The 20763-nt window shown below is 34.9% G+C and overlaps 1 protein-coding gene across 1 annotated transcript in view; it reads right to left on the minus strand.

The window, feature by feature from the left end:
• LOC134432271 (guanine nucleotide-binding protein G(q) subunit alpha-like) overlaps window positions 1-20763 on the minus strand; it is a 118107-nt gene that overhangs the window by 10781 nt on the left and 86563 nt on the right. The window contains exons 4-6 of the mRNA XM_063180805.1: window positions 17054-17182; window positions 15985-16114; window positions 3564-3717 (exon numbers count right to left, since the gene is read on the minus strand). Coding sequence (XP_063036875.1) covers window positions 3564-3717; window positions 15985-16114; window positions 17054-17182 — 413 coding nt within the window. The remainder of the gene's footprint in view (window positions 1-3563; window positions 3718-15984; window positions 16115-17053; window positions 17183-20763) is intronic.

Genomic DNA, 20763 nt, shown 5'->3' on the forward strand with positions numbered 1-20763 from the left:
ACTTTGTATTCCACTTCTTTAAAAGAAAATAAGGAAGGCTCAGTCTGTGATCCCCACCTAAAAGAAGATGGGGAACCTTTTACTAATCAGTATTATCATATACTGGCCGCATTCCTTGTGGTAGGAACTATTAAAAATAAAGATGGAAAGAAATTTTAGATGTTCACCAAGTCAGAGCTGGTCTTTCACTGCTGACTATCTTCTGTCTTTACCAAGATAAATCACCTGTTTTAGAACAGGTGATTTATAAACGCATAGAATGAAAATTTTAAAAAATTAGATATATAATTAAATCTTTTAAAAGTTAGTAGAAATGGTGAATGTTCAGTCTAAACCTACTATATTTAAATTTTACTTCAATTATTTTAGCACTGCAAGTTTACTAGTTCTATATGGATTTGAGTAGGAAGCATAGAGAAATCATATCCTGAACTGGATCTGACATTGTCATCAATAGACCTTAATTTACTTTAAGTGGTAATAAAATACACAGCTGCTCTCCAGCTGAAACTGTTGTCTGTAAAAGGCTCATGTTCTAACAATTTAAAGTATCTAGTATTTTAGTTGGTATCTAAATTATGTATGCTAATGATCCTATCATATCTAAATTAAAGTTGTAACTCTCAGAAGGACAGAGTCAATCTAACCAAACTACATTTTCAGCTTAAAAGATCTCACAAGGTAAAGTAATTACTTCCAGCCTGCAACAGTGAGGATTCATTCAAGTTCACAGCCAAAAGAGCAGTGCAGAAGCAAGAACATAAGCCACAAGCTGGTGAATCCTGTTCAATTACTCTAGTACTGCCACCAAGTCATTGTTCCCTTGCTCTTGTGTTTCTGAAATGTGGGCTTCTACAGAACACAGATTTTCTGTGCTGTTTCCTCCTATTCTCTTCATTAGTTCTGTTGTTACACAGCAATACAAATACCAGCATCCAGCTGTTATTTGTAGCTCCATCCTTCAGTAATCATAAAATCTATAGTTTGGTGCCCAACACGTGTCCACACATTTCACCAGCTGGGTAACAGACCTTATTTTAATACTTCACTTTAAATTTGTAAAATTGTACAATTGCAACAATTGTAAAATTGTTAAAATTTGTAACACTTCCAATTTGTGCAACTAAAATTTAGGACGGGGATGTATAAAAGAGAAAGCACATACTTTCTGGTGTGCTCCAAATCTATGTGGAGGAAGAGTAAGCTTTGGCAGTAAATGGCTGTATGCACATGAACAGATGTACAAATATGCACATACATACATAGATGACATATTTTCTTAGATTTAGGAATATAAACAGATAATAAGTTTTCTGAGGCAGGACAGAGGACAGTGGACAGTTGGACAGTGTCCAACACCTCTACAGCTTCTAAAACACAACTGGCTCTAGCCTTTAGCTTGGACACCAGACTCTATCATAGACAAAGAGCAGCAACATTAAGTCTCACAATAGCACATATATATATGAGTATTTTTGAAGAAAATTCTTAGGCTTCCAAAGACTATGATTTCATCAAAATAAATCACTTAGTTTTCTAGACAGTTTTTAAACAGAATTTTGTTAAACAGTTTCACAGTAGCTACACACACTGTTTTCTCAAGACCTATTGGCCTATTCAGAGATATACCCAAATCTGCACACCTCTAATCTTACGTTATTTAAACTTTTAGCTGACTTCAAGCATAGAGAAGTATGTGTATGACCTCAGGAACTTAAAAAAACTGAATGAGTTAATGTCAAATTTAGATGGCAGAGTGGTCCTGGTCTAAGAAACCTAGAAAAGAACTACCATATGAGTTAGTAGCTTTCTTGCTCACTGCTCTCCCTAATCAGCAATTTTCAATGGCTGGCTCTATATGATACCATGAAGATCTATGTAACAAGTGCTACAACAGTATTTTTCTCTTATTTTCCTCCCAACTACAGCCTCTTTTTGTGTTTGCGCTCACTCCCTCTCCCAGCCTGTGAGTCAGTTGTCAAGTACTAGCATACAAAGTGTGTCTTCATATGACACACCGACCTAGCAGCATGGCTCGGCCTCCCTTTCAAAGCTCTTACTAATGCACTGTGCAGCAGAACTCCTTAATTTAATCTGTCCAGTTTGCCACCCTGGCCAGCAGTTCTCATCCCTAGGCTACTTTCTCCCTTCTGAAGATGAGAGAAGCAATCCAGCTAAAAATACCTATTTCTGAAACCTTCCTCAGATCTCCCGCTTCCCACATCCCCAGTACACTGGGATAGAAGAGGGGACCACCTCTGCAGTCACAGACTCCACCCTGCCGTAAGAAGTAAACACATCAAATTGTAATCATATCAAATTGTCTCTGGAGTTAGGTCCTGCAAGACCTACAGAATTAGGATACAAAAGATTCTCAAAGACTTGCAGGTCTTCACTCCCACATCCTTGATAGTCCAAAAAGGTTTTTTTCCCCTCATCAATGAAAAAGGAGAAGAGAAACAAAGTTTTTACAAACTGTTTGAATTAATTTTTTTTTCCCCCGGAAAAGCATTTTACAAAGGCTTTGTCAACATTTCAGAGGAGGTAACAGAGTAGACTGTAGGGTCTACTCACCTTTGGGATGTTGTCTAGGGAACCTGTAACACAAAGTAAATTCAAAAGAACAAACATATTTCTATTCAACTGCCAGTTCTCTTCTGTACATTACTATGAAACTAAATTTACACTGACTCATAAATAATATGATCTGATCTGTTCTCTTCCTCTTTAACAGAAAACAAGAAGTACATTTTCCCCATTAGTACATTCCATATTTGAACATGGGAGTTTTAATCTTCTTCTCAGCTTCCCAATCAGCTATTCCTTCCTGGTGGGACAAAATCGATTCTCTCTTTAAAAAAAAAAAGGAACATTTAGTTCCTTAAACCTCTTATTATATGAGTTTGATTTTTCTCTGTTACCAAGGCCTCCTCCACTCAGTTACCTCAAAATACGTAGCTTTTCCCCTCATAAGAACTTCCTGAAAGTACAGCTTTAATAGAAACACTTATACAGCCCACAATTTTTTTTTATGGACAAACACATTAACTCCACATAATCAATGTAAAATTAAAGAACAATTTTTAAAAGTACAATAGAAGGGTGGAAGGGGAGGTTGCTTGTTTCTCTGAATGTTACAGAGAGCTCACAACACTTCCCCTTCAGTATTCAATCTTATATAAAAGCAAACCTCAAAGCACCAAAAATATAAAAACTATATGTATAATTAAGGAATATGTTTCTATTTATTTTTAACTCTTGTGTTTCAATTTAAACTCTCACCCTAACTTTTGAAAAATGACAAAAAGTGGTTTACTACTAATATGACAATATCATCTAAAGTCAACAGTTTCTCAATAGAGGTTCTGCCATCCTATCCACAAGTCATTACAGTACAAATCAAAATCTTAGCACCCTAAAAATTCCACAAAACTTCAATCACTTTTTACAATTTTTTAGTATTTTTAAAGGAATATACCAAAGTATCTATCTGTCTAGTATTTGGTCAAGCTAGCACAATTTGCCAGTACTGTAGTGTAAACACAGCATGTCATTATACTTACCATCATACTCTGGAAAATAATCAACTAGATGGGAGTACATAATTTTCTCCTCTAGTAGATCTTTTTTATTTAAGAACAGAATAACTGAAGAGTTCTGGAACCATGGATATGTGATAATTGTCCTAAAGAGTGCTTTGCTTTCTTCCATTCGATTCTGGAATAAAAAAGAGAGCAGAATTTTGGTGGTCATGAGATTATTTTTTTTTCAAAATAAATTCATGCATTTTCACTCCATTTGGCAAAAGAATCCATTTCTTGTTTTGCACTTTCCTATGATCCAATTAATTGAATTAAAAGTAAAGAGCAAACAGTAAATGAAACCTTCAGGCATCTTCCTTTTGCAAATTCAGCTAGTTAAGCCATAAGTATTCTTTAAAACACTAGTCACGAACTTGAAAGTTGTAACAAGAACATTTGCTAAACCTGAATATGCACAGTTACAATCAGCCAACACACTGGTGGTTATTGAAATACAAGTCATTCATGCTAGAGACATATATAACAACACAAGACAACCAATTCAAAGTTTAAGAACATTATTTATTTTACTTGCCTTTCCCAAATTTTGAATACAGAGTTCAGCAATTCTTAGAGATCAGGTTAAAATAATTGCAAGTGAATTTAAAACCTGGCAATATATTTTGTCAACATCAAAGGTTTACATTGAATTTTAAAAAATTGTAAATTATTACCTTTGTTTCTAGCATTGCTGCCAGATGAAGAATTACTGGCACCTGGACTTAATACAATGCTTATTGTTCAGAACCCACTAGCCTATGGAAGAACACAATGCTTATTCTGCAGGAAGAAAAATTAGAAAGCAACCAGCCAGCCCAGTTATGTTAACTTTTACCAGTTCACCAGGCAGTCAGGTATGACTTTGGGGTTGCTGACCAACAGGTATCACCAAAGAGAACCACAGGACAAAAGAATGCATGTACAGAGGGAAGGGACCACATGTCAAGGATTTTGGGGAAATTATGATCGTATGTATGTTTATTCTGGGAAAATTAATATGTATGTATGTAAAATACAGTATATAAAGAGAAAATGTTCTGTACTCAGCACACACAGTATTTAGAGTAGCTACCCCCTTGTGCATCTGGCCAAATAAAGAATTTCTGCTTCTTAATGCTGCATTGGGGCTACATTAATTTTTACTGATTTTTGGTAACAATGCCATTGGATTAGCCTTTAACTCTTTAGCTGCTCCTGAAACCACTTTGCATTTTAACTGAAATACCAGAAAAGCCTACAGTTATTTCTATTTGTAAAACTTTTGTCATTGTAAAATAATGCTACAATTCGATTAGTTCTGAACTGTTAGGCTGACTCGATGTGGTTAATACAAACCATATTTGCTCTGGCTCTGTAAGACAGGAACTAACTTACTCCTTTTACTATTATTGTAATTTAAAGCTGCAGCTCCCTGAAAAGGTTGTTTCACCACCAACTGGGCCTCCAGAGGATGATAAGAACATGAATCCTGCAGATTCTGCTGTTACTGAGCCATACAACAATCTGTTAGATAACTCAGAAAGTTTTGCCGTAAGTGTATATTTACTTCCACTATAGTATTTGCATTTTAGAGAGGCCAACATAAACAAGAATGGGAACATGAAAAACCCAAACCAAACATAAAACAAAAAGTAAGCTAATTCAACGTTGTACTAAAAGCTGATGATTTGGTCTGTTAAACTTTATTGCATGTTGCTGTAGTGCGTGAAAATAAATAGCTGAATGTATATATTGAGAAACTAATGCAGACTAATTAAACATTTGCTTTCATGTAGTCAGATCTCATGACTCATATTGATTTCAACACTGCCAGGATTTCACTCTGGAAGGAAAGAACCTCTAATGTCAACACAGCTAAGCATAAAACATAACTCCTTAGACAAATTGTTAATAAGATGCTATTTTCTTCTCAACATTATATGCAGAATTCTTCTCTTAACAAGACCTTAAGAAAAGGCAATGGGAACTACCTAGTATAGTTATATCTGTTATATAGTCCACCTCAAAAAGTTTAGCTCCATGTAACTCCAGAAATACTTCTTGGCAAGTACTTGTGTCTTCTGCACTAGACTAAACAAGCTCAGGTCCTCACAGGACATTGGTTGGGGGCTCTTCATGCTTTTCCCAGCAGATTAGGTGACCATGAAATTTAGAATAGAATAGACTAGACTAGACTAGACTAGACTAGAATAGAATAGAATGCAAATTATTTCAAAGGGAAATAGAAGCAAACTGTGTTAAGGACAGACAGTAAACTGACATTTTGATATGTTGTCATTTATATCTGTAGTCTGCAGATGTTTTGTAGGAATTGAAAAACGGCCTAGAGATTTTCAAGTAAATTTTATCTGCCCATATAGAGAAATGCAGTTTGCCATAACAGATTAAAATGCAATAATGGTTTCATTAATTTACTGTGATTGACTGATTAAGAAAAAATTTGAAGTGATTGATTTTTGACTTCTCAATCTCTGATTAATGTTCTGCTGTCTTTCATCTCTCTGTTTATCCAATTACTAAGGTCAATTCAACTTTTATGGTCGTCACAGCAGATAAAAACAATTTTTATGCCAGAGTAAATTCCTCCAATACTGGAGGAATTTATTATACTCTAAAATTTGTCTTAAACTGGTTTTCTGTTTCTAATGACAGCTCACTCCTTTCAATGCTTACTCTTTTCCTTTATTGAATATATGAGCCATAATATTTTTTAGCAGTTTAATTAATCACAAGATCATATGGTTGAACTGGTTTCTGAAAAAACCTTTCTTTAACAGGATGCACTATTGCTTGTGTAAAAGATAGTTTTATGTTACAGTATTTTCCCTGATAGTAGGGATACGTTTACAAGGAGTATGGAAAGAGACTAGCACTGGAGATGTAACCTTCTGTCAGATGCAACATGAAGGAAGCTTTGCCACACCAAGCATTACAGTATGGCTCTTCAAAACCAAACCACACAAACAAACAAACAAAACTCCTAAAAACCCCAAAACCACAACAAACAAAAACAAAAACCAGCAACAATGTGGGGCACGCAATATTTACTAGGTTGTCCAAGTACTTAATCTCCTTTTATGAGCAGCTCTATCTCACCAAATTGTTTCCAGAAAAATCTTATTTCAGCTCCAACAAAAAATGCTGCAGATAGAAACTAGAATAAGTAATGTACAGAAATGTGCAGCTGGATGTGGCTCAAGGCTTTTTCAGTAGCTGACAGCCAATGTCTGCAGTGAAGCCAACCTTCAACAGCAACCTCCATCCAACAGCAGCAACAGCTCATCATGGCCTCTCTGGCTTGGCACACGGAAAATTAGCAGCAGGATTACTGTTTTCACCATCCCTAAAGATCTGCTGGGCTGGGCAACTTCCCTGATCAGCTTTTGTCTGCTGTCAATCCCAAATTACATAAAAACATATTGATATCACCAGCTGTTCCTCTATTTTTCTTGTAAGGATATACAGATGCCAGTGTAAAATTCTCCATCTTCCATACAACCTGATGAAGTTGTCAGTCCAAGGTAAAAATATCATTATGAAACTGAGTAAGAAATACAGTAGACATATTTCAATAGTGAATTTGTTAACTATAAACAGGTTACATAATCTTGGACAAAGTTATCCTAATATTTAAATAAATATCAAGAAAAAACACTGTACTTACTAATGAGCTACATGACTGTCCAATTTTATGACTAGAAATATGTTTCTATGAAAGAAAAATAAAATGGAATTTCTTTCTGTCATATACTTCTTATATAAAAGATTTTATGCTGGAAAGTTTTTGTACAACAATTAAACATTAATACAAATACAAGCAGAAGTATAAACCATGTTTCCCCACATTTTTATCCAAATACAAACCTACTCTTCCTTAAATTTTAATGGATTAAAAAGGAGTATACTTAATTAAAATTATATTTTTATATGTACACTTTCAATTTTCCTATTAAAATGATGGATTTCTTGTTTGGATGTCTCTTTGCTATCTGTTGCTCTGGAAAAATGCAATTACTCCTACAATTAGAGAAATAACAAAATTGAGGTAATTTATAAGCACTCAACTGTCAGATCCTGAAGAATACCTGCAAGAGTGCTAAAACAGCATTTAAAAGTGTATCAGCTAGTACTCAGTGAAGGGAAAGCAGCATTTTCCAGCTAACAAGCAGTGCTTTGACAGAAAACACTTAGTAAAATATTAATCTGAAACAACAGAGAAGCACTAGTGGAGTTTCACCCATTTTGTCTTTATGACTATCCAGAGTGGCATCTAGTGGGCGTACTGTAATTCACACACTGAACAAAAAAACGTAGTAATTACTTTTCTCTTTAAAAAATGTTAGCAATTCAAACAGTGTCTATTAGAAAAATTAGGATTTCACATATTCTGAGGAACTACATTTTCTTGGAATGCAGTGAGAGACAAGGTGGCAAGGAGGTAAACGAACAAGCATTTTTCAGTAAACTACTTGTTCTGTGTATGCAACTTCTGTATGCTGGCAAAAATGCTTATATGAATCAGAGGGCATTCAGAGATGATAAAGGTAGAAAACGAGATACTGACGCATGAGAGCTTCAGAAAAAGCAGAAGTTAGTATTTCTGAAGGTTATTGTCATTGTCATGGACTCTATTATTTTGGCTGACAAAAACGTGCATGGTTTTTATGTACAACTCTGTATTGACTTGGAATGTCTCTATTATCCAACTAAGATCCCTAGCAATTATTTTCATAGAAGCAATGTCAAGTTCTACAGAAAGACCTACAGCTTATTTCTTGGCTAAATATTTAATGAAGCTGCTTTGCAAAACCTGGGAAATAGTAGAGGAAATGAGGAAGTGGGAGGTAAGTGCAGAGTCCTCCACTGTGCAAAAAAGTAAATACAGTATCAAAATTGGAAGTGCTTTGCATTTTTGCCACCAGTATGAAGTATAATCTCATAGCTCTACTGCTGTAACTAGTCATCTTAGTAAAAACTGCAACACAAATATTTTGATGAGTAACACAAATGCAGTCAATAGGCTATTTCAAACAGAGCTCAGGAATAATTCCTTTATTTTGTTCACTGTCTTCAATATTTCTGTAAACTAGACTGAAAAAAACAGCTTCTGGTAGAGGACTGGAAAAAAGTCTCTGTAGATAAGAATTGTATTTTTAAATCACCTGGAAGAGGAACTCTCAACTCTCCAAAAAACTGAATTTGCAACACTGCACTTGAAAGTACATGGCAATTTTATGTACCCAGCAGAGACACAGATGAAGCAAGTGACAGTTGAAATCCATTAAATCAACATGTTCAACAACCATCAAAAACCAAACATACTGTCCAAAGCAAAAACGGTCTATAAAGTACTCATAAAACATGCTTCAAGTATTGCTGTCAAGTATTTTTTAAATGCAAAAATGGCTCCTAAATTATTTTTCATCACATAACACTAATGCCTAAATTGGCTATTTTCATAATACCTACATATATTTGAGAAAAATAAGTAAAAACATTTTAAAATCAAATTGTCCCCGAAAAAACCCCCAAACAGTCACATCTTTGCCAGTAGCACATTTACAAGCAATATTTCTGGCAGCCTCTGTATGCCGGTTCATGATCATCCAAGCTCCCAACTTCCATTATGAACCATTCACTTCAACAAGAGAGAGGCTCTGACTCTTCCTAATGAAAATCTTTCCCAGCACTGATAGTTTACATTCAAAAGGTTCTTTATCCACAAGCCAAAAATAAATATGCATTTGTGTGGACAGGTATTAAGAGATACAATACATGGAGCAATGGGGTTTCACACAGGTAGTTCATGGGCTATTTTCTCAAGTTTCCAAATAACCAATCAATTCTGGAGATTTGATTTCCCATGGGAAAAAAATAAATAAGGTAGTATGAAAACTCTTTGAGGATTTTAGTTCTAACTAAAGGAGTTTGTATTATCCCACTGCCACATTTTCAATTGTTCTGGATTGTTGGCTGTTGATGAAAAAACCAGCCAAATGAAGCATTACATTTATTTATGATGTAGAAAGACTGAAGTCCTCTGATCTCAGTATTGTTTTCTTTCAGCCTTCACGCTAAGCCATGTATGACTGACTGAGAATAAGTAACACAGTGCTGGAAGAGAAGTGGAAGCATGCTCAGATGTGAACAGCATGAGAGCTCTGATGAAAAAATGAAATACGTTGTTCAGATAATTGCCTCTTTGAAGAGTAAACATACTCTGAACTGTGCAGTCTCATGCTATTTCTTATTTTTGCACACCTCAGAACAAAGTGTGACTGGAACATGGTAGCAATTTGTCACCTGTTAATGTATTACACAAATTAACACTACACAAGTTCCATCTAGGCTCATCTGTTTTGCAGATGTACTTTTGTTCGGATTTAAAAGTTAAGCTGTAAGCCCTATGTTTCATGTCAATATTTTAATAAAAATTTAATAAATTTTAATAAATTAGATTTTAACTGCAATATTTTTTAACAAACCAAGCAATATTGATCCTTTCTCTGTGGGGCAATTTACAAACAACAAATTTTTCCATCAATCAGAAGAACAGAGCCTTTATTCAGTTACTTGGAGCACAAAAACATTGCAGAAAATCCCTCTACAAAGTTCGTTCCATTTCAATTTGTAGTTGTGGTTGAGATACTGAAGCCCTAATTTTCGTAATATCCTGTTCTGCCTTCATCTGATAAAACTGCAAGACAGTTCTTCAGTGTATTGTGAAGTATTGTGAAGGTAACTACATTAATGCAGATATCCTCTGTCAAAGTAGGGTTCTTCAGGGGTATTAAAGAAAAACTTATGATATGACTACAAAGATGCTCACCAAGGAAACAAAGAAAAAACTGCTCCTTTCCCATGTCATACAATTTTTTTTCTAAAATCAAAGAAGAAATTACATTGGAGTGGATCTGTACATGGAAGTCATCAGGTACAACTCCTTGCTTCTGCCAGGAAAAAATTTGTCATCGTATAATTTTACTCATGGCTGTGTTCAGATAAGCTTTGAACATCTCTCTTTAGGATGGAGATCCTACCTCTCTAAACACACAATTCTGCTTTCAGCCTTCATGATATAGGAACAACAAACCAGAAACAGTTTTACTGACGGCCACTGTATTTACAGACTATTAAGTCACTTCAATAATCCCTTTTGGTAATGTTTTGGACAAAACATTTTTAAGAGAAACCTTCTTCCTGGAGTATTTAGCTCCATGCTGCTTCCACGAAAGACTCAGTCAGATGGTTCCTTCATATTCCAGAGATATAGATGTTCTAATTTGTCCGAGACCCCCCTTAACTCCTGAAAGTCATCTGCAATGGCTATTGGAAATGTTGCTCAAGCCACCTCCAGACCTACTGGTTCTGTTCACATCTCAAATTACAAAATTATGCCTTCTTACTGCTAATGCCACGTAAACATCTGGTATTGATAAATGAACCTGCTATTCTACCTTTCAGAAACCTGGAAGACTTGACAGAGGATCACAGCTGCACTTTTAAAGTAACAGCCACTGCTTTGGAAGTCTGTAAGCTCAGGATAAAAAGCTGTAAAACAATGGCATGCTGAAGACAGAATGAGAGCATAAAGTTACAGCAGCAGAACTCTCAACCAGTGCAAACAGTAGTCTTCACACACCTGGCTGCTACACCACTGTATGTCACACTGCAGCACAACAGAGAAGGTTTAGACAAGTTTCTGAGGAACTCCTTCAGTTCTGAATGAAGATAACTACCTCATGCAAAAATCTGTTAGAATATTTCAAAAGGGACTGATCAAGACTGGAACAAAAAAGATTCAATCTGGTTATGATACCAGGTTAGACAATGCAGGTCCTTAAAGTAGACAAACCACATTGTAAGAAAGTGAAAGCCTGTGGACAAAAGATGGAGAAATTATCTTTATGGCATCATTTTTTTTAATGTCCATTGAACAATACAGCATTTGCCAAGCTCTCAGAAGAGACATATCCTAGAAAACACCTAAAGATGTGTGAAAGGAGAACAGGCAGGAAGTAATGGCAATATTAGACACAGCTTGAAGGCACAGAGTCATAGAATGGTTTTGGTTGGAAAAGACCTCTAGGATAATGTGTCCAGGATTTCTTAAGCTAAAAAATCAATTTTCCTATAATTTTAAAATCTCAGAATTCTTAAGCCATTCCTGCCTGCTACATACATTACAATCCTTTTCCACAAGAACTGTAATCTGAGATAAAATCTGTAAATACATGGATTATAATCAGATGATATTTTTAATAAAACTTCAATGAAAATTGAGTGACAGTTTGAAGATAAAAGGGAAGGGAAGGTGCTACTGTTTTAAGATAAATTCCATGGCATTATGATATTAAAATTTGGTCTTCAGCTAAATCAAATGTAATTTCTTAAGATGCAGTATAAACTTCAAAAAGGACTTTAAAACAAAAGCTGTTTTTTAAAAGGTAGAGTACTCTACTTAACAACAATTTCCTCTTAGCATGGAGATTCACAATTTCTCTCCAATCCTGTAAAAATTTCACATTTTTCAATTTAATCAAAATGTATTATCTCTGATGAGAATAATCTAAACTGGCATTTCTCCCTAATATATTTTGGGCAATGTTCAGAATACTCATAATGACTTACATTAAAAAATCATCTTTTATCAATGCATACTTCATGCTGTCCAATGCCTCTGTTGCTTTGCAACTTCTGAAAATACCTCAGGAAAGACAGCATTTACTTTTTGATAGTTTAGAAAATTTCCAATTTTCACTTAGCCTATTAATTAATTAATTTATCTGAACAGAGGAAATTATATTCTGTCTTTTCTGGTTTTGATCTGAGAACCCTATAAAAATGTACACATAACTACCACAGAGCTATACAAACTATATGAAATCTTATAGTTTGTTGAAGAATAAACACTGTTCTCTATTTTGCTGTTTTAAAGTACTTAATTAGATGCACAAAGATAATGAACTCACTTTTTTATAGAACTTCATTTGACAGATATACTGTTATTTCTCTAGTTCTTCCATAACTGCAAGTGGTTATGGATGTCTTACAAAGCTGGAATTCATTTTTCTAATTATTGCACTGAGACTTGACATGTTGAAAGAAGCTATCTCTAACAAATATTAAAACGCAGCATATCCTGGAAATCTAAAAAAAAACCCCACTTTATTTAAACAAATAAGTTGATTTTAAACATAAGAAAAAGTTCTAAACTGTGCCATTTGATAAAACGGCCAATTTCACCAAATTTGCTGGCATAATTCAGAGCTACAATGTGACCCACAAGACATAATAGATCATAAATCCATTTAACGGAGAGATGATTCCTTAATTTTTTATCTCACCATAAATCCCCTTGGAGTTTTCTGAAAAACTGAAAAGGTCAAACATCTAATAATTTGATTTATAACATGCTGTCCTTTGTCACATCACATCAGACTGATAAAATATTTACTTAATTTACAGTACTATTAATGTAATTAGTGTATTATGTCCTCTGGTTCAAGTTTTCTCTTCATTTTCAGCTATGAGTCTAGACTCTATTTTATTAAGGGCAGATTTTGGAACAGTTAGCTATCTCTCCTTTGTGTTTGTTAGAAATATTTCATGACTGTACATCAACTGAAATTTTTGCAGGATGTGTTATACCATCCTTACTGACTCTTCCTGTTTTGTATTTCATACCAAAATCAAATTATCTACAATCTAGAAACACACTTAAAAGAGATGCCATTGGGTATGAGTATCACCTGTTAGAGACATCATACAAATACAGGTGGACAGCCAGGTGTGCTTGTCTTCAGGACTGAAGCTCACAACTCTTCAGGTATTTGTCAGGGGAGTGCAATTTCACAGGTGTGTCATTTAGAAGTCATCCTGCACCTCTCTGGATAACAGGCACTCTGCACTCTTGTCTTATTTTCTGTGTATGTCCACTTACACAAGAGTTACATTCCTCAGAACTTTTAATTCTAAATTCCAGCAAGGGCATGAAAATAGAAACATTTTCCAGCACTACCTCACATATATCCAGTGAGAGACACTAACAAAGACTCCCAACTAAGTGTAACCTCATCTGATTTATAATCCAAATGTATTTCTCTTGAATAAGATAAACAAGGAAACAAACAGATTTACAACTGACTATCCATCAGGCATTACATTTTCAAATAAAAATCAAGAGTCTTTATTTCCTAATGAGAAAGCTCATATAACCACCAACACCCCCTTCGCCCCCCCAAATAGAAAATAGTCCTTTTTAAATATTTCTATTTACTCATTAAAATTATATCAATGAAAAACTGTATTAACTAAAAAGGACGACATAAATTATTAAACATGACACTTTTCTCTGTAAAAATGTACTACAGGAAATGAGACTTAAGGCAATATGCAATGGACTAATTAGAAAAAGAAAGTAGGCCACCGTACAAAAATCATAGTTTAATCAGGCCATGAAAGCAATGAAAAGGAAATAGCAGAACACTGTAAATTGTCAAGTCAGATATTTTAATTTCAATATGAGCCACATAGACCAAAGAATGATTAGATTCCATTCTAGTATCACACTGATGGCATACATATTAAGAAAGTAGAACATTCACACACTCCCTCCACTTTGGTGCTAAAATTTCAGTACTGCTCCACAATTTAAAGCTAAGCGTGAAAAATATCTCTTGGCTGGTTACCAAAGTCTTCAAGTTAAACCACTGTCTTCCCTACTGAGGGAAAAAGTGTTCTTCTTTGTGGGTTGAATTTCCTAATTCAAGGTGTCAACAAACATTTAAAGCCATATTTCTGCCACACCCACATTCAGATAAACTATGCTTTGCTTTGTGTGGAATAAATAAACTCATTCTTCCATTAATTCTGGGACTGCAATGTTTAGAGATACAGAGGAGAGAAAAAGAAGGGAAGAAGGCAGTGTCCTGGCATACCAAGAAAATCTAGACAGACGGGTGACAAGTTTGCTGAAAGCCACAACTTGAGCTGCCCAGATTGGTGCTCAGCTCTAAGACGGTCTAGATCCTTTCCAGAGTTAGAGTAACACAGGCCCAAGTGTGCTGGAAAGCCTACTAGGCTATGTATGTGTAACTTGAAAACAAAAACTGATTTGAATTAAAGACATGAATATATTTTAAACTACAAGTCAAAAAGGTTCAGAAGTTTTCCTCTGTTGTTAAAAACATAAATCGTTCAGTAGTGAGGTGTAAAAACCATCTGCAAGAAAGTTTTGATTTCCATGAAGCTTATTTTGGATAGGTAGAATAGTGTTTGAAAAGTATCATAACTAATTTTACATTATGCAATTTCCAATAAATTCTGCTTTGCTTTGTATAATTAAAATGCTTAGTATTGGTGTGTTGACTTTGTGGCTACAAAAGAATAATGCAAACAGAAGAAGACAGAACCAGACACTTCCAGTTTGACTTGAAACATACCAAGTCTGACAGGTTTCTCTTTTTTAACTACATGTGTCTAGCTTGGATTTCCTATAAATTATAGGAGATGAAGCTGGTGCAGACTACATCATAATTTCTGGAAATTCAGCCTTGAATGACACAGGTAATTATACACTTAATGTAAAACAGGGGTTTTTTATGAAAACACTGCAAATGTAAAAATTTCCAGAGCTCCAAGGCTTTAAAAAAAAATCCTAAAGAAAGCTCAATATACAAAATGTGATTGTCCAGGGACACCTGTTTTACTTTATGTCAACAACTGTTTTAAACAGTGAAACTCGTATCCAGCCATGAAGAAGATATTGTCTGATGTTCTCCTTTTTTCATCTAACTTTAAAAAGTATGTGCTGAAAGATTTTCACAGAACAGTGCTAATTACTAAAATTTGTAAAAGTTCATTGAGTAACTTTAAAAAGCCATCAGGATAGAAAAATACCTTCAACATAAAAAATCATCCTTAGTCTTCATTCAAAACTGTATTCAAAATAACGGATAGTGTGCTTTGAACCGTCAGCACACCCATTTGCTTACTTCTCTTGGTTTTTCGAAACAAAAATACAATATACACCTTGGGTTTTAAGTCAAAGGAATGGAGTTTGCTACCCTGGGGCTGTTCCTTAGGAATTGATAAATTTTGTCTTCATTTACACCACCTATTATTGTGCCTCTGCTCATAACAGTAACTGAACAAACATTTCTCTGTGTTCAACTGTATTCCTCTTCAACACAAAATAGAGACTTCTTTGAATCCTTCATGGAGCAGATCCACTTAGCCATACTTGAAGATTGAACCCTTCCTCCCCTTTGATCCCTGAAGTGCTTCTCCTCTGTGTGCCTTTAGTGTATGATTGCTTGTAGATGCATTTAGAAAACACCTGGGACTGGACTAGTAAAACTATTTTTTTTTGAACTCATGGGTTTTGCTGACGGTTGCTTACCTCATTATCTGACTCGACAAGCACTTGATCATATTCACTAAGAGCTACTAGGAACATGATAGATGTGACATTTTCAAAGCAATGTATCCATTTTCTTCTTTCTGATCGTTGGCCTCCTACATCCACCATTCTGCAAAATTAACAACCACATCAAATCCATGAACACCTTAACAGACAAACACCCAACTACAAACACAGCAAAATACAAGAATTTAGTTTAAAACGCAGTTTGGCTAGGTTTTCTTAATGGCTTTTTTTCCACTGATATTTAATAGAATCTGTTATAAGCATGTTAATCATACTTGCTGATGGGTTTTCTGTATTTGAACTACTGCGAACCTCAAACCCCTCAGAATTATGAGATATAAAGGTCTCATGAGCAAAGATTTGGCAATGCATGCCCCAAGTATTTGGCAACAAACACAAAACAGATGGTGGACCACCATTTTCTCCTCCCCATAACAGAATCAAAATCCACAACTTGTCAAAGCTACCCCATTTTAGGCAGACAAATAGAAAACAATACTTATCTAATAAAGGCTTTGACAGCCAAAATGAAAACTCATGTTTGCTTGCAGTGTATTTCCATTTCATCCCATGTCTCAGTGTAAACACAGGTGTCTAACTCATTATTACAATTCCTTGGTTATTTTTAAACAATTGTACTTGCACTAAATTAGGGTGGTATCTCTCTAAAAATCAACTAACAAATGGTGACCTTTTATTCCATGATTTACATGAATGACAAGGGCACATGGTTGGACTTTCAGATTATTATGCATAGTGAAACTTCAATATATATTACTGAAAAGATTAATTACAGATTTTTTATCAGTAAAAACTACTCTCAAAAATAACAAACCTAATTGGCTTTGATCCCTTTGACATTTTTAACATGAGCTACTGAATACATGTGAACAATTATATAAAAATAAACTCACCAAGTTCAAATTTTAATACCAGAATAATTGCTTTCTATGTAGTTTAAATGAATATCCTTACTTGACACTGCTAATGTAAAAGGAAACAAAAGAAGCAAAGCAAGTGGGTGCCAAAACTTTTTTCCTACCTGAAAATGACACTTTGTAAGTCGAATGGATATTCAATGATCCCTGTTGTTGGGACTCGAACTCTGAGCACATCCTGCTGGGTTGGCAGATAGGTGGAATCTGCTATGCGGTCCAAGTCATTAAGATAGCTATAAACAGGGAGAAACAACAGGAATGCTAGACAGTGACACCATCATCCCATGAGGAAAAGAGAAAGGAAAGCTTGGGAAGGAAGTGGGGTGTGGAGTAGGGAGAAGTACAACAGGAAAAAAAAAAGCATTATTGGCAGAAAAGAGGGGATAAAATATAAAAAGGTACTCCATCACCACTTGCAAGCTAATTCTACAAGAAAGTTAGCAAAATTAATATGTTTTTTTCTTAATCTCATATAACTTTGCTTGGCTTTCACATGTAAATTCAGCAGAGTTGTCAATTACATCATTCTAGGAAATTCAGAGGCATAGTATTGTACAAAGTGTGAAAAACATAAAATTGCTTTGAATCTGTAACATATTTCTTGATATTCAGTCTGTATGAATATCGACTCCATAAGACTGAATGAACCTTCCAAAAAACAATGGATTGCTATAGAATAGATAGTGGTCTACAGGAGTCTGGTGTGACTGACTGGTAATAGATCATTACCAGTTATAAAATGACAGGAAGATAAAGAGCACTGTTTTGAGACTAAATGAAAAATTGAAAAGACCAACCACTGACAATTAAAACACTCTCCAGATTTTGTTACCAGAAGGCAGCACATACTAATTAGTGGGATCTTTGGCACCTGAACTCCTGCATTCACACTGAAACTTCTGATTAGGTTGATAAGTCTGCAGTACTTGAAACACACTCCAACTGGCTAACAAATAACCCAAAATTGTATAAAATTGCTTGTAAATGTTCAGTAACTATAACATAGACCTATTCTGCTTATTGGTTAATGATGAGTTTCAACCATAAAGCACTAGTTTACTGAAGGTTTTAATTAGCTGTCATGAAAAACATCCTCTAAAAAAGGAAGGTACCCATGTGTGTGTCCGGGAGCTAGACATCTAATGAAGTCAGTGCACCACGAAGCTTTTGCCTTCCCCATGGTGGACATGTGGCAGAAGGACTGCTGCAGGAAACCAAGCTCTTTGACATTTGGCTAGTTCACAGCAGAACAGTAACCCTACAGTTGGTCACTAAGAAGATAAACTAATGTAGGGATCCCCTCATTCATTCTAGGGGATGAGAGCAATAGTTTTGTAATTTATTAAATGACGATGAAGTGTCGCCAACTTCTGAACATGTTCTTTTCCTTGTAGTAACTAGTGAAGACACTCTTTTTAAATAAACCCACACAAGAAATAATCCAACTTCTTCTAGAGGTTTTGGATTACTTTTTAATAAAATAGTGAGAAGTTATCCTGAACGATGACAGAAACAAACAAGTTTAATTTCTACCTTACAGTAAAAATACAGAAGAATTTGTTAGCTTTGGGAAGAGCCAAATTATTATTGGCTCAATTATAAAATTATCAAATTTCCTTCACTATGTTTTATTAATGGAGTATCAATTCAATAGTAAATACCAATGTGAGAAAGATTAATTGAACACTATCTCAGTTAATCCAGAAGGTACTAGTCTGAAAATATTTTCTGAGAATGCTAATTGGCTTCTGGCAGTGAGAAAAGGGCTTGAGAGTCTGAGCACTGGATCTGCCATCAGGGTTTTTTTACACAAAAAGCAGCAGGAACAAGTCACCACCAATTTGTTGGCAGAAAAGGAAAAAAAAAGTGAATGAAATCCATAACTATTACCATAAGAAAGTGACAGACTCAATTAGATTCTTATTCCCTCCCACCCACAGAATAATTAGTTTCATTTTGTGATGAAATTTTGGAGGGAGATAAAGAAGCATTGCCAGTCATTACATGCTGCAGTGGTATTCATAAGAGCAAGAGAATTTTAACTGAATAAATTGGCAGGTGGCCCATTGTGCCCATTTACACAACTGTCTTGTTGCTTTCCTTTGGCAAGCAGTCTCCAAGGTGAGCCTGGTTACTGCATCTTTGCACAGTGAACATGTTACTATCTGGTAATGCACATCTGGCTCATTTTAGAAAGGTAATAAATCAAAGGGATAGATACTATTAAATTGTAACATCTCATTCATGTTTCTAGAAATCAATAAACAAGCAGATGAGTTTTTTTGGGGATTTTTTGTCCAAAGTTTTAGAAACACTAACTTATCCTTAAAAAACCTTGTCCTCATCCTTTACGCTCAAGTTCTGCTCACTCAGTAACCAAAAACAGGTCATTTCCTCTTTCACCTGTAGCCCCCTACAGAATCTACACAGTCCACAGAAGAGTCCTTATGCATACTTACAGAGTCTTACTTAATATCTACAGTCTTACTTAATATCCTGGATTGCTTCACTTAACAGTATAGAGTGTTGGGCTCTCTAAGAACTGTCCTGAATTATACATTCAAACCCAGAATCAAGGAATTAGTGTCAAAACCAGTAGGAGTATCTCACAGGAAAAAAAAAATCAAAACAGAAGGGTGCACCAAAACTCTAAAAGAAGAAAATCTTTTTTACAATCATAAATAGAATATACAGGCTAACAAAAGCCATTTAGAAAACATCCTACTTTTTTTGTTGTTGTTGTTTTCCAGTAATATTTAGCCCTTATCCCCTTTTCTTCGAACTTAAAACTTAATAAATTAATGTATTATTGTATCAATTTATTTAAATGAAAATATCACAGGTCTTAGTTTTACAAATTGAAGTCTTTTATCATTGCTATTTTAATGCTGTGACCGTACTGCAAATTGTCAATTAAATTCTTCCCGGAGAGAAAAAAAATGATTTAGTTTTGATTTGGGGTTTTTCTGTTTGGTTTTTTGGTGGTTGTTGTTGTTTGTTTGTTCTGGTTTTGGTTTTGTTTGAGTTTTTTCTGGGTTTTTTGGAGTTTCTTTACATTTTATTTTAACAGACTCTTTTAACTTATGCTGAAAAATTACTTGTACTGAAATTCAGATTTAAATTAAGTTTTGCACTGTTGCTCTGAAACAAAGGAACCGGTATTTTCTGCTACTGATAGTTCTGCAGACAATTACACTTCCTGTTACCCCATGAAGATATGTAACTTGGTGTTCTGCTATCAACTTCAGGGGGATTAAACATTAAAATCTGAAAATCAAGCTGAAAGTTCTGCCAGCAGCAGCAACACAAAGTTGTCTTCAAGATCTTCTAAATTCACTAAAAATGTGGCATGTCTCTTTTAAAATTTACATAACCTCTAAAATAAAGAAGGAATTTTAAAAAACCACCTATTTTCTTTAAGCAAGAACATCTATCATTGGGATTGACATCAGGGTCTTTCTGTTCCCTTTTTTTCACTGTTTTATAACATTGTCTGAAGACTTTTGATATGACAGAAATAAAATGTCTCTTTTCAGTCAGGTGCAATCTTCCTACAATACCAACGAGAGCATATCAACACTCATAACCTCAAAACATTATTATAACTTGTACATTAATTGCAAAACACTACATCTCTACATCCACAGTACTACACAGAGAAAACCCAAGGCACTTTCTCTTTATGAAGCACAAAAATGGATTTTTGCATTTCATTACAAGGGGTGGGGTGACAGTCTGATTATTCTGAACAACTGGTTGTTGAGCTGAGTCACTATTTCAAAATGCTGAGAGGAAATATGTAAGTGAATGCAGC

This window comes from Melospiza melodia, chromosome Z (assembly GCF_035770615.1).
Source record: "Melospiza melodia melodia isolate bMelMel2 chromosome Z, bMelMel2.pri, whole genome shotgun sequence".
NCBI lineage: Eukaryota > Metazoa > Chordata > Aves > Passeriformes > Passerellidae > Melospiza > Melospiza melodia.